The 12,838-nt window shown below is 32.8% G+C and overlaps 1 protein-coding gene across 1 annotated transcript in view; it reads left to right on the top strand.

The window, feature by feature from the left end:
- DPH6 (diphthamine biosynthesis 6) overlaps positions 1-12,838 on the top strand; it is a 175,115-nt gene that overhangs the window by 90,734 nt on the left and 71,543 nt on the right. Inside the window, exons 4-5 of the mRNA XM_012766346.3 lie at positions 1,711-1,784; positions 5,080-5,198. Coding sequence (XP_012621800.2) covers positions 1,711-1,784; positions 5,080-5,198 — 193 coding nt within the window. The remainder of the gene's footprint in view (positions 1-1,710; positions 1,785-5,079; positions 5,199-12,838) is intronic.

Here is a 12,838-nt window from a genome sequence, read left to right as displayed (position 1 = left end):
GTTTCAGGGTTGTGGTCAGCATTCAGTGAGAATCATAACACATTAGTGCATGGTAAATGGATAATAAATGCCAATTATTATTTTATCAGTGGTTTGACTGATGCTCCTACATCTGAATGCTGCTACTCAGTCAGTTTACATCAGTTTAAGGAGAAAAATACCAGTGGCTCTGATCTTTGTTTCCTTGATCTGTAAGGAAACACACTCATATAAACACACACACCCATACATATATATTAGTAACATTCATTACTTCATATTTTCTTATAGCAGAACTTTATATAAACAACTGTATGATGTAAGAGTATAACTAAAAATTTGATTGTTTGATCACATTATTCCCTACTCTATGATCTATGCTATTAATATATTTGCATTTAATGAGGAAAACTATGCCATGACTTTTTCTAATGAATACAATGACTTTTTTGAAAAGAAAATGACTAGGAAGGTTAGAGAAAGGTTATAAGCAAATGTTCTCACAAAGTTGCTGAAATAGGAAAGTAAAGGAAATAGCTCTTTTCCTGAAACTTTATCTGATAGAAATAATTATTTTATTTTGAGGTGGTTTGAGCAGATATTTCTCTGCCATTTCAGAGGAGAAATTTTAAATTGACTTCATCTCCAAATGAAAAATTCTATTGTGCATTTTTGTTTATTTATTATGGCATCCTTTTAGGACATACAGGGTTATTTCAGTATGTCTTGAAATATTACTTTTGTTTTATGTGAAACATTATTGTTTTTCTTTATAGGTTTCCAAGTTTGGTAAGACCAGAGTGTTACTAATGAAGTCATCTCTCTGAAGTGGTTTCTTCACTACATCCATATGCTGCGATGGATTTTCTTTTGTGTCTATTCAGAGAATTTCTATTCAGTTTGTTATTAGTAATTATCCCCTAGTCACTTTCTTCATATCTATTTTCTAGATAACAGTTCCCTAGTTTATACCTGTATTGTGTATTATTCTTCCCTAAGTGTATTATCTTATATTTCTTTACATTAAATCTCATCTTGGACCTGTCCTTTCAAATCCCCAAGTTGTCCATATTCATCCATGTACTTGATTGATCTTCTTTTCTTTTCTTTTTAATCCATCCTAGCTTTGTATCATCTGCAAACTTGATCATACTTGAATTTACATTCTCCTCCAGCTCATTAATGAGTATATTGGACAGGCTAGTCCTTGTTCCTGTGGGACTGTGCTGGATATACTGCTGGGTGTTCTCAGTTGTAACTATGTTGATAATAATTCATTGCTTCCTTCCCATCACAGAATTCTTTATCTACTGTGTTATACTGTTATTCAGGCAATGCTTCTACCATCTCTGCTTTCTGAATGCTCCTACATCAGAAGTTACTCAATCTGGGAAAATATTGTCCTTAAATAGAAATTTCTCAAAAGTTTTCATTGAACATCAGTGAGTCTTTAAAAATAAGTTAAGTGTGAAACATTTTGGAAGTGCTGCCTAAGTCTTTGCTTTCCCCATGAAAAGGAATCTGTAGTTATTTAAATTTTAAGTAAAAGAATAGTTATTTTTCCTGCAGCTGAGAAGATGATTTAAATATGTATTTTTCTTGAATGTGGATTGTATTTATGCTGCTTCAAGATGGTTTCCTAGATGAGACACAGTTCATTTATAATTTTCAGAGCATGATGCAGAGTCATGTTTATTAATTTTTAAAGTTATATATTTTCTTTATTTTCAGGAAAAAGAAGAAGTAGAAGGGATATCTGTAGGTGCTATACTTTCTGACTATCAGCGTGGTCGAGTAGAAAATGTGTAAGAGAACATTCAATAATTTCTTAATTTTTAAAGTATACATATTTTAAGAATCTGTATGAGTAAAAAATAAATAATTTCAAATCATAAATAGTTATGATACTCTACATGCCCTATGCAACTAAATGTATGGATTTACCTAAGTAATAAAAGTTACACTTTTACTTTTGTCTGTCCTTATCAGAAAACTCTTAACTTACAGTAAGGAAAAATAATTAATTTGTAATAAAGAGTTCCAACAAAGATTTCTAGTGAGAAGTATTATCTTTAATTTAATTTAGTACACACTTTTAATCTCTTAACTCATCATCTTTCATAATAAAAATCAGGAGCTAATAGAAGGAATGCCATAATATTTTAAAGGAAAAAATGCTTAAGGAATCTCTTTCTCTTTGGTTAATAGAATTCACTTCTTTGACAGAAGTATTCATGTGATTGAAATACTTATATAAAAGCCATTCAGCTTTCAATGAGTATTTAGATTGTTGCTCCCCTCACCCCCTTAGGGGATGCAACACTAGTAAAATAGCCAACAAATATCAAAATAGTCAATTTTATTGATCTATGAAAAATCATAAGATTAATTAAGTGATAATATTGATTATTTAATGTTGACCACCTGAATGAATTTATTTTTGATTTTTTTTTTCTTCCACAAACCACTTTAATTGTGTGCTTGTCACCTACTTCAGGGTCTAAGAAACTCTTCACACCACCACCATTTTTATTTGGATAAAAACTCTATATTGTATAGAGATTTTAGGCATAATTATGTTAGTAAAAAAGAAAATATGGACTCCAGTATTTTTCTTGAGTACTACTTAATCTAGAAATAAGTAATGTTGCCAGTTAAAGGATAAATGAAAGTAAGATAAAGGCTGTATTTATATAATAGTTTTATATTCTTTATAAAGAAACATTTATTCTATCTCATTAAGAACCTGCATATTAATAGCTTTGAAAACTTAAGTTTTATTTTTATTTTATTTACTTTCTCTCTAATTCCATGGTGGATTTAAGGCAGTTAAAAATGCATAATTTTAAAAGCAAATAAAGGGAACACAGGGCAAAGCATAGGGAAGTGAAAAGAAATATAACCATCTCACATTTTAGAGGTGAGAATCTCTAAACAATGGATGATGGTGGTGTAAGTAGAGGAGGAGATTAAACATGTATATTTTGAGGAAGTTTTCCTTACATTCTACTTGTTTACTTTTGCTCTATAGATGAAGATGGATTGCATGTCCCTTAAACTATACATTAATGATAATATTATTCTTATCAAGTTTTAGGTCATATTCTCTGAGAATTATTTAGTTTCCAAATTAGTGTTTTTTAATAAGTTCAAACCCACATGGTTTAATGGATAGCCATACTGGAGATAGGGCTGACATCTATTTATGAAAGTTAAAAAACCAAATGCAAATGTGCTCCTGATTAGGGAAGCTGCCTCATTATAGATACATGGAAGAAGGGCCCATGGCATACATTGGGTAGAAGCAGGACTTTCTCAAAACACCGTCTTAGGTATATTTCAACACATGGTTTAATATGACCAGATTTTATATCACAAAGCATATCTGCAGTAATTTTATCCTTGAAATTTTTAAAGGGATGTTACTGGGAGTTCATTGGTCTACTAAATCAGTTTTGCATTAGCCTATCCCCAATATGTAGTTTTTGTTCCATCATTATATTTTCAAGATATGAATTGTTTAATAAATGTTACAAGGTCAAATGCATCAGTGATTTACAGAGGAAGTTTATTTGAACTGTGATATTTTAAACTGTTAAAACATTTAAATAGGTCAAGAAGTTTGACTTAAGTCTAAAAATAGTCACACGTAGAACATTTAATAAGTATTGGGATTCTCTGAGAGAAAGAGAGAGAAATCAGTGTAGGCCTGAAAAGTCAGCCATGCAACCTTACAGATGGCAGGGATGATAGGGGACACTGGGAATAATTGGTTTTAGACCTGTATTCTTGGTTTGATATATTATCTCAGCCACTTCCTATGTGACTGTGAATGCGCAAGTCACTTGACTTTGCCTGCTATTTATTGAATACCTGTTTTATCCAGGTATTTTTTTTTTTTACATTCTTTATCTACATTACCTTTAACTGAGAAAGTGACATTTAAGCAAAGGCATGAAGAAAAGTAGGGAGCACAGCTAGTGTAATAGGCAAGAGTGAGCAAGTGAGAGGTGGTGGATGGAGTGTGAGGGGAAGAGTAGTAGGAGATGAGGCATGAGAAGTAATCAGGGTCTATTGCAAGGATTTTCACCTGGAGTGATGGGAAGCCACTGGAGGGCTTTGAGCAGAGGAATGATCCATTTTATGTTTTAAAAGAATCACACTGGCTACTGTATTGAAAATAGATTTAAAAGGGAAAGAGTGGAAGCACAGAAAGAAATTAGGATATTGACTTGAGAGATAATGGTGGCTCAGACCAGATTGTTAGCAGTGGTATTGGTGAGGAATGATCACAATTCTGTATTGTGGTAGATTGGAAGAAAAGAAGAGTAAATTAGGATGACTTCATTTTATAATCTTTTAATCTTCTCAAGAACTTTGAAAGGAAATATTTTTGCCCCTGTTTATGAACTAAGAAACTAAAGACATAGACACTAGAGAGTTAAGTAAACTAAAGAGTTTACTTAACTTGTGAAAGCCATGTAGCTAGAGTGCAGAATGAGGTTTCAAACCCAGATTTGCCTTGACTCCAAAACTTATATTCTTTCTACTGTACCAATACTATAAAGTATCTGGTACAATGCCTGTAGAATATTAGGTGCTCAATAAATTGTACTTTTTGTTCTTAGTATTTTTTTTACTTAGATACAAATTCTTTAAAAAATTTCAAAGTTAGATAAAGAATAGTTCATAGAACCATAGTTATTATAAATTTAATCAATATATGATTATTTGTTAGAATAAATCATTTGCCATTTTGCATATGCTTCATAATTTTGATACTCACAGAAGTTTTAAAAATGAGAATAATCATTCACTGGCATGTATAAGCTCTTTGGATACATTTCTAAACTTAGTGTCATACTAAAATTAATATTTCTAGTGTGCCTAGAAAATTCATTTTTTATCAGTTTATACATACCCATGTATGTTAAATATGTTTATGTTGTATATATAAACTTCTTTATGCAAACCATCTATTTTAAAGCATTTTAAATGCTAAAATTCTTGAAAGAAGCATTATGTTTAAAATCAAAGTAATTGCTACGGATCCAAGTGCGGGACATTGCGATATCTGATTTTTTTCTTTTTATTCTGTAGGTGTAAAAGGCTTGATCTCCAGCCTTTAGCTTACCTTTGGCAGAGAAACCAGGAAGAATTACTTCGAGAGATGATATCATCTAACATTCAAGCGGTGATCATCAAAGTAGCAGCTTTTGGTATGTAGCCAGACTTTTAAGATAGCTGTTTGTTATCACATAGATAATCTCTGTTTACTAACAAAAAGTTACAATGAAAAAAGAATGATCTAGAATATAAAAATGTGGCATAACAGGCTGAAAAAATTGCCAAATTTTTTAATAGTGAGCCTTTTTTTTTAACATATAACTGGCTCTAAAACTGATATTGTATTATGGTTGTTCAATTTAAGTTATTTTTATAGGATTTGGGATTCAAGTTTCTAAGAAACAGGAAATATAGGGGTTTTTCTAGGTTTTTTTAAAAACTTTTTAAAATGTGTATTTGGCATAAACCATGATATTTTCCTGTTATTAAATTTATTTTGCATCATGCTAAAACAGAATAATTGATTTTGTTTATCAAAAAATAAATAGGGCAGTGGATTTTTGTTGGGGATGATAATAAAATCATGTTTGAGAGAATATTCTTGGATCAGTTAGCATAGACACAGCAGGCAGGTGATAATCTGATTCAAATATGGATGTTATATATGAACACATTTAATTTGTTTTGAATTTTTATAATTATATTCATTTTTGAGAAATCATAGAGTTTATATTTATTTCATGATTACATTTATTTCATGAACCTATTACAGAAAATGCCCTGGTGCCTCAGGGTTCCCAAAGCCTAAATCATGTACCTCATTTGAGAGTGTTTACCTTGCTGATCTCTGAAATAATGAGGTCTCAAGCTGTGGAAGACTTTACAGATAAATTCACATTTTAAACAGTATTAAAATAAAGTGAAAAACTGCAGATCCATACCTTTCTCCTCGGTAAATACCAAGCTGTTCCATTCCTGTGGAAGTTGAGGTGTTGTCTTTACTTGAAAGCTTTATTTAGAGAACCTGTAGTTTATGTCTTTAGCTGTTAAAATGAGAACAATTGAGATGATATTATAATATGTTCTCATGTCTGAGAAAAGATTGCTGAGTGGTCTTATTGAAGTTCTCATTATAAATATATTTGTCACTAAATGTAGGTATATTTGAGTTACTATGTCAGTCTAGACAGAGTATGTTCTCTTGCTTTCACTCTGTCTCTTATTCTCTTTTGGATTTTTTAAGATTACATAGTTCTGTAATAAAGTTCACATGACCCCTCACCGGAAGGTACATATACTGTCCCTTTTACTACAGATAAAAGCCTGGATTAGGACCCACAGAGACCTGCCTTATTGGAAAGACAGAGCCATAGAATTTGACCTTATTGCCACCTTTGTAATAGTATATAACTGTTACTGTGTGTCCTTTCATTTGAGTGTATGCCTCTCTATAGGGGTTAGAGATGGGGAATTACCTGTATTAAACCTTTGGGTAAAGTATAAAACTGAGCTAAGTTGTCTTCAGATCTCTATAACAAAAGTGTAGATCTGATTTTAACATTTACAGCACATGCTTTCTACTCATTACCTTTCAGTGTGCAAAGATGGAAGTTATTCTTGAGAACAGTATTAAAGAAAGGTTTATTGAGTGGCACAGTCCTTCTAAAGAGATAGAAATGTATAAATGATGCAATATAGTTTTCCAAGCTTTTTTTCCTCCCATTTAAAATTGTCAGAAAAGGATTTAAGCAAAAAATAGGACAACAGGACCTTTCTATGGGGGAGAGAGGTCAATAAAATTTTGTGGCCCATTTTTCTATGGAATTGTCTTACAATAGAAAAGAATTACTTCTACATGGATGTGTACGAATATATTTTTGATAATTATATTATATAACCTTGATGTCTTGCAGGTATCAGTAAGCTTGTAAAATTTTCACATTAATATCTTAGTATTTAAAGGACTTTCTACTGGTTTTTACATTTATTTAAAAATGCCATTTGCTCATTGGACTTAAGAACAATCTGGCTTTTTGGAAATATTTGTTTTTTATTGTATGAGTATTACATGAAAACATTATTATATAACATTACATTTTCATAGATGATGAAAAGATTCTATGTGTTTCTGCCAACCACTCCCTTTTCCAGAGATATGCACATAGGTTATAACTGATCATCTTTCAAAATGACTTTTTTGTATGTACGTATGTGCATATAGAGATAATATACAGGTTTTTATATAATAAATAATTTACAGGTTTTTATTATTACATAAATTGTGTCTTACTCTCTATTGATCTGCAAATTGCCTCTTTTACTCAGCATTACATCTTGGAGGTCTTTTCCCATGTTAATAAATATATTTCTACCTCATGTTTTATTTTTAAGAAACCTTTTATTGAAGTATAACATAAATACAAAAAAAGTTTACAAAACCTTAAGTGTATAACTTGATGAATTTTTACAAAGTGAGAATACGTATGTCATCAACACTCAAATCACAGCATGTAGAACATCCTCCTAGTTAATACTCTCCCAAAGGTAACAGCTCTCCTGATACCTAAAACCACAGATTAGTTTTTTTCTGGTTTTGAATTCTATGTAAGTGCAATTTTGCAGCACTCCCCAACCTTTTTGACACCAGGGACCATTTTCACGGAAGATAGTTTTTCCACAGACTGGAGAATAGGGGGGATGGTTTCAGAATGATTCAAGCGTGTTATATTTATTGTGTATTTTATTTGTATTATTATTACATTATAATATATAATGAAATAATTATACAACTCATCATAGGTTGGGGACACCTTCTCTATTGCATCTGGCTTCTTTGGTTCAATATGTTCATGATATTCGGCCATATCATTGAATGAAGCAATAATGTGTTCATTTTTGTGGTAGTACAGCATTCCAGTGTAGGAATATGCCACAATTGTCCATTTTTTGTTGATGGCACATAGGTAGTTTCCTGTTTTAGCACTATTATAAATAATGCTGCTATGAACATATAGGGTCATCTTATACATTTTCTGTTCCAGACCTAGAACATCTTTTTTTTCCAAGAAGCCCTGGTTTCTTTTAAGTGTAAAATGATATATATTTATGTTTATCTGTATATATCTAATAACTCATAGGTTCATGATATTTTAAAATAATATTCAGGATTTTATAAGGGGGATAATAATTCTGTATTCCATCTCTGCCTTCTTTCTTCTACAGTGAAAAAATCTTAATTCTCAAGGAAGCAGGAGATGTTATTAGAAAATCCCATCATTTCTGGAAACAAAAAGACCAAGTAGCAGGTCTGCAATCTATTGTTTTCAGTAACTGGGGTATGCTCCCTGGAAAGAAAGAAGGAACTACTTGCATAATCTCTGTATGAACTTTATTAATTACAGACCTCATGGCAAAAACACACAAATAAAAAAATCTCTGATGGCATATACTAGAGGGGACAAGTTATTATCCTTGGAATGGTTTTAGCAGTATGTATCTGGTTGCTAGAGAGAGAGAGAGAGAAAGAGAGGGAGAGAGATGATAGAGAAAAAGCATGAGACTACTTTTACTCATCACTGGTCAATCTTCTGCTTTTCAAACGATTTGTTTGCAAAGTAACTAAATTGATCACTAGAAAAACAATATAGGTTTAAGGGTTAGCTTAATCAGTTAAGTGATTTTTGTACTAACATTGATTATGAAAGGAAAAAATGCCAGGACTCTACTCATAAAGTTTCTAGAATTGGGAGGTAGGAATGAGGTGATGGGAAGGATGCAATTACACAACTGTGTATCTTACCCATTTTGCAAAATCTTTTTTTTTTTTGTTTTGCTGATCTGGTAGTCCCCAAGTTTAAAGTTGTATGTGCCAAAGAAAAGTGTTATGAATGCACAAAATACAATATCAATACCAGTGAATTTGACAGTACATGTGCTTAGAGGCCTTTAGGGGTATGTATAACTTCACCCAGTGTAGATAAATTAAGGATTATCTGTAATCACAGAGCCAAGTGTCCTGTGATTCTTTGTCTGTCAAATCTTATAATATCTGCCAAGGAGAAGTGTTAACAGGGCTGTTGTTTTTACCGGTCCTGTGAGTTTAAAATACATCTATTGAGTCAGAAAGCCCACTGATAGGGAAAAGGGTATAGATTAAAACAGGTAATAAATGGAAATTAGGGGAATCATAGGACATGAAAAGGCACTTGAAAGTGAATTACAGTTTGGTGGAAGGATGCAATCATGTGACCTCCAAGCCAGAACCTCAGAGCTAGAGAATAATACTCTTAGACATTTCTCTCAGATCTGATGCCATCCTTAACTGATGATGAGAGAACACTCTGGATCTGTTTTCTGCAAAGTAGGGAAATTGGTGATATACGCTGTACCTAATGATTCCACCTGAATAATTTGGAACAACAATGTGACGGAGTGTCACTTGATGACTCAACATAGGGATAGTTCACTACAGTTACCACTCATTTCTTGGTACATAGACTATACATTTGTCCCTTGAACAATGAAGGGGTTAGGACAACCAACCCCCTGCACATTTGAAAATCTGCTTATTACTTTTGACTCCCCCATAACTTTACTAATAGCCTTCTGTTGACCAATAACATAAACAGCTGATTAACACATTTTATATGTCATATGTATTATATACTGTATTCTTATAAAAAAAAAAAGAAAGGTAGACAAAAGAAAATGTTACTAAGAAAATCCTAAGGAAAAGAAAATACGTTTATGGTACTGTACTGTATTTATCAGTAGTATGCGTTTAACAGTATATATATCAAGTAATTCAACTTTTTCTCATGTCATGACTTTTCTCTGCTTCTTGGGAGCACTTCCAGTATCACTAGTGGCACTATATATGGGTCTCATGGTGTTATTGAAGGTTTACAGTATTGCACCAAACACTATGAATATACGAGGACTGTGAGAGATCATTTTTTTCCTGTGATACGCAGTTTTACTGGAGAGACAAACTGCTCAAGTGGAGATGATTAGCATCACACAATTAGCATCCCATGACATTTTGAACAGATATTAGCAACATTTGAGTTCACTTCAATAGCAACAGGAGATAACTATGAAATTATTATAGTAGTACAGTATGTACTATAGTTAATTTTACACACTTATGATTTAATGCTGCATCTTTGTTTACATTGCTCTCAACTGTGAATGGTTCCATGTACAGGCTGTAAGTATATATATGTGTGTTAATTTTGATATATTTTAACTTTTTATAATAGATTTGTGTATATTTTATGGTAGTATATGATAAAATAGACTAGTGTGTACATATATTTTAATATTCATAACACACATAACTTTTTCTTCATTTTTTTCAGTATTTCTAGGCTATGTGGTTCATCTGCAAGTTTTTTCAAATTGTTACAAATCTCCTCCAAATTTTCCAATACATGTCTTTAAAAAAATCCATATAAGTAGACCCACATTGTGCAAACCCATGTTGTTTGAGGGCCAAATGTGTTTACCATTCTGATCATTTTTCTGATGACTTGACTATTACTAATGAATTACATAGATGGAGGATTCTGAACAGTAGAGCTTTTGCATTCTTTATGGGCATAAATCAAAACGATATGTTGCTAACACATCCACTTACTTAGGTGTAATAGAAAGCAGATTTCTACTGCTTGCCATAGCTTTTTCTTCTTCATATATAGACTAGGTGAATGTGAATGGAATTCATTTAAGGGAATTGGAAGACCACCCTTGAGGGAGATGGATTTGGATGTGATGTAGTGAATACATATTACTAATAACTCCTCTCTGGAGTTATGCAAAGTATGTTTATGGAAAACCTATGACACACCCAAACAGAACATAGCAAATAACAATCTCATGGGACATACTTTTTTTGTGTGTACAAATCATTTTCTTAAATTGCACATATTTCATTAATGTACCATGGCAATAATCCATTGATCAGTATTGTCCTTGCTCGCTTGATGTTCTGAAGAGATTTTTGGTATTGGTCTTGAGGTAAAATACATAAGACCAAAATAATGTTCCTGAAAGCTCATGATGATGAAAAGGACTTGCTAATCCAAATAGAGACACTAGAGGGAGCTCTCTTCCAGGAGACTGGTTGCATCTGGAAATGGCCCTAGGACAACAAAGCTCCCCCCCCCCCAAACAGTTCCCCAAAGGAACAAAAAGAAAAAAAGAATTTACTTATTTTATTATTTTTTTAAATTTCAAAATATTATGGAGGTACAAATGCTTTGGTGACATAAATTGCCTTTGCATCTCCCAAGTTAAAGCTGCAAGTGTGCCTATCCCCCAGACAGTGCACACCACACCCATTAGGTGTGAATATACCCGTCCCCTCCTCCCCACCACCTGCCCAATCCGCAGTGAATGTTACTTCCATATGTGCACATAAGTGTTGATAAGTTAGTACCAATTTAATGGTGAGTACATGTTCTGCTTGTTTTTCCATTCTTGTGATACTTCACTTAGAAGAATGGGCTCTACCTCCATCCAGGATACTAATACAAGAGGTATTAGTTCACCATTTTTTATGGCTGAGTAGTACTCCATGATATACATATACCATATTTTATTAATCCAGTCATATATTGATGGGCATTTGGGCTGTTTCCACATCTTTGCAATTGTGAATTGTGCTGCTATAAACATTTGAGTGCCGATATCTCTTTTATAGAATGTATTTTTTTTCCTTTGGGTAAATACCCAGGAGTGGGATTGCTGGATCAAGTTGTAGTTCTACTTTTAGTTCTTTGAGGTGTCTCCATACTACTTTCCATAGAGGTTGTACTAGTTTGCAATCCCACCAGCAGTGTATGAGTGTTCCTATCTCTCCGTATCCACGCCAACATTTGTTGTTTTGGGACTTTTTGAACAAAGCTATAAATGACTGGACAAATAGAGTATTTACTATAATAGAACATATCAATCAAGAAAAGAAAGGGCTTGTACCCTTACCCAGGAAAGACTATTGAATATTCTAATTACTACAGAATTTGCTGTTTTTAAAGAGCAATGGCCAGAAGTGCCAGAAGCCAAGCTAAGAATGCCCACTTACGGGACCACTACATTTATCCAAAATTATGGTAGGACATTTTGGAAAGTGTGGGCTTTATATTTGTTCTCTAATGGCCCAGGTATGACAGATAAAAAAAAATTGTCTTTCCCATGGTACACTGTTTAGGATTAGAAAGATAAAGGAACAACATTGTTTTGTTCTGAAGAGAGCATGTGGCATAATGACATTTGGCAGTGAATGACTGTTAAAACCTGTACTCTGATATCTGGAATATAGTTATCCCCTCAAACCACATGGAATCCAGAATTTCTTGAATAATAATCTCTGATCACTAATCTTGTCACAGTGAATGTGAATGTGCATGAGAAAAGTTGTTTTTGTTTGGAAGAAATGGAGAATGGTACTGTAACTCTAATTGACCTTACATGCTAATCTGGGTCAAAGTATATCCAAAATGGCAGGGGCGGACCTGGAGAGCTGTTCTGATGGTTCTGGCCCTCTATCTGATTTGTTGTACTGTTTGATTACTTCCGTTCTTGAAATTATCAGAAAAGATCGAAACCAGGTTAGATCTATGATGTATTTAAGTCTGATTTGACAATCCAATATTTTGGTGTAACTCAATTTCTCATTTATTATGTACCACATTACATATGTGGAGTTGTAGAGAAAATATTTTTATGTTTCTGTACAATTAGGGCTTTCTGAGAAAATTTTACAGAAACTTGAAGCCTAGGCCTAAAGACA

This window comes from Microcebus murinus, chromosome 6 (genome assembly GCF_040939455.1).
Source record: "Microcebus murinus isolate Inina chromosome 6, M.murinus_Inina_mat1.0, whole genome shotgun sequence".
NCBI classification, from domain to species: domain Eukaryota; kingdom Metazoa; phylum Chordata; class Mammalia; order Primates; family Cheirogaleidae; genus Microcebus; species Microcebus murinus.
The sequence above is the reverse complement of the archived record's forward strand: the minus strand, read 5'-3'. Positions and strand labels throughout refer to the sequence as shown.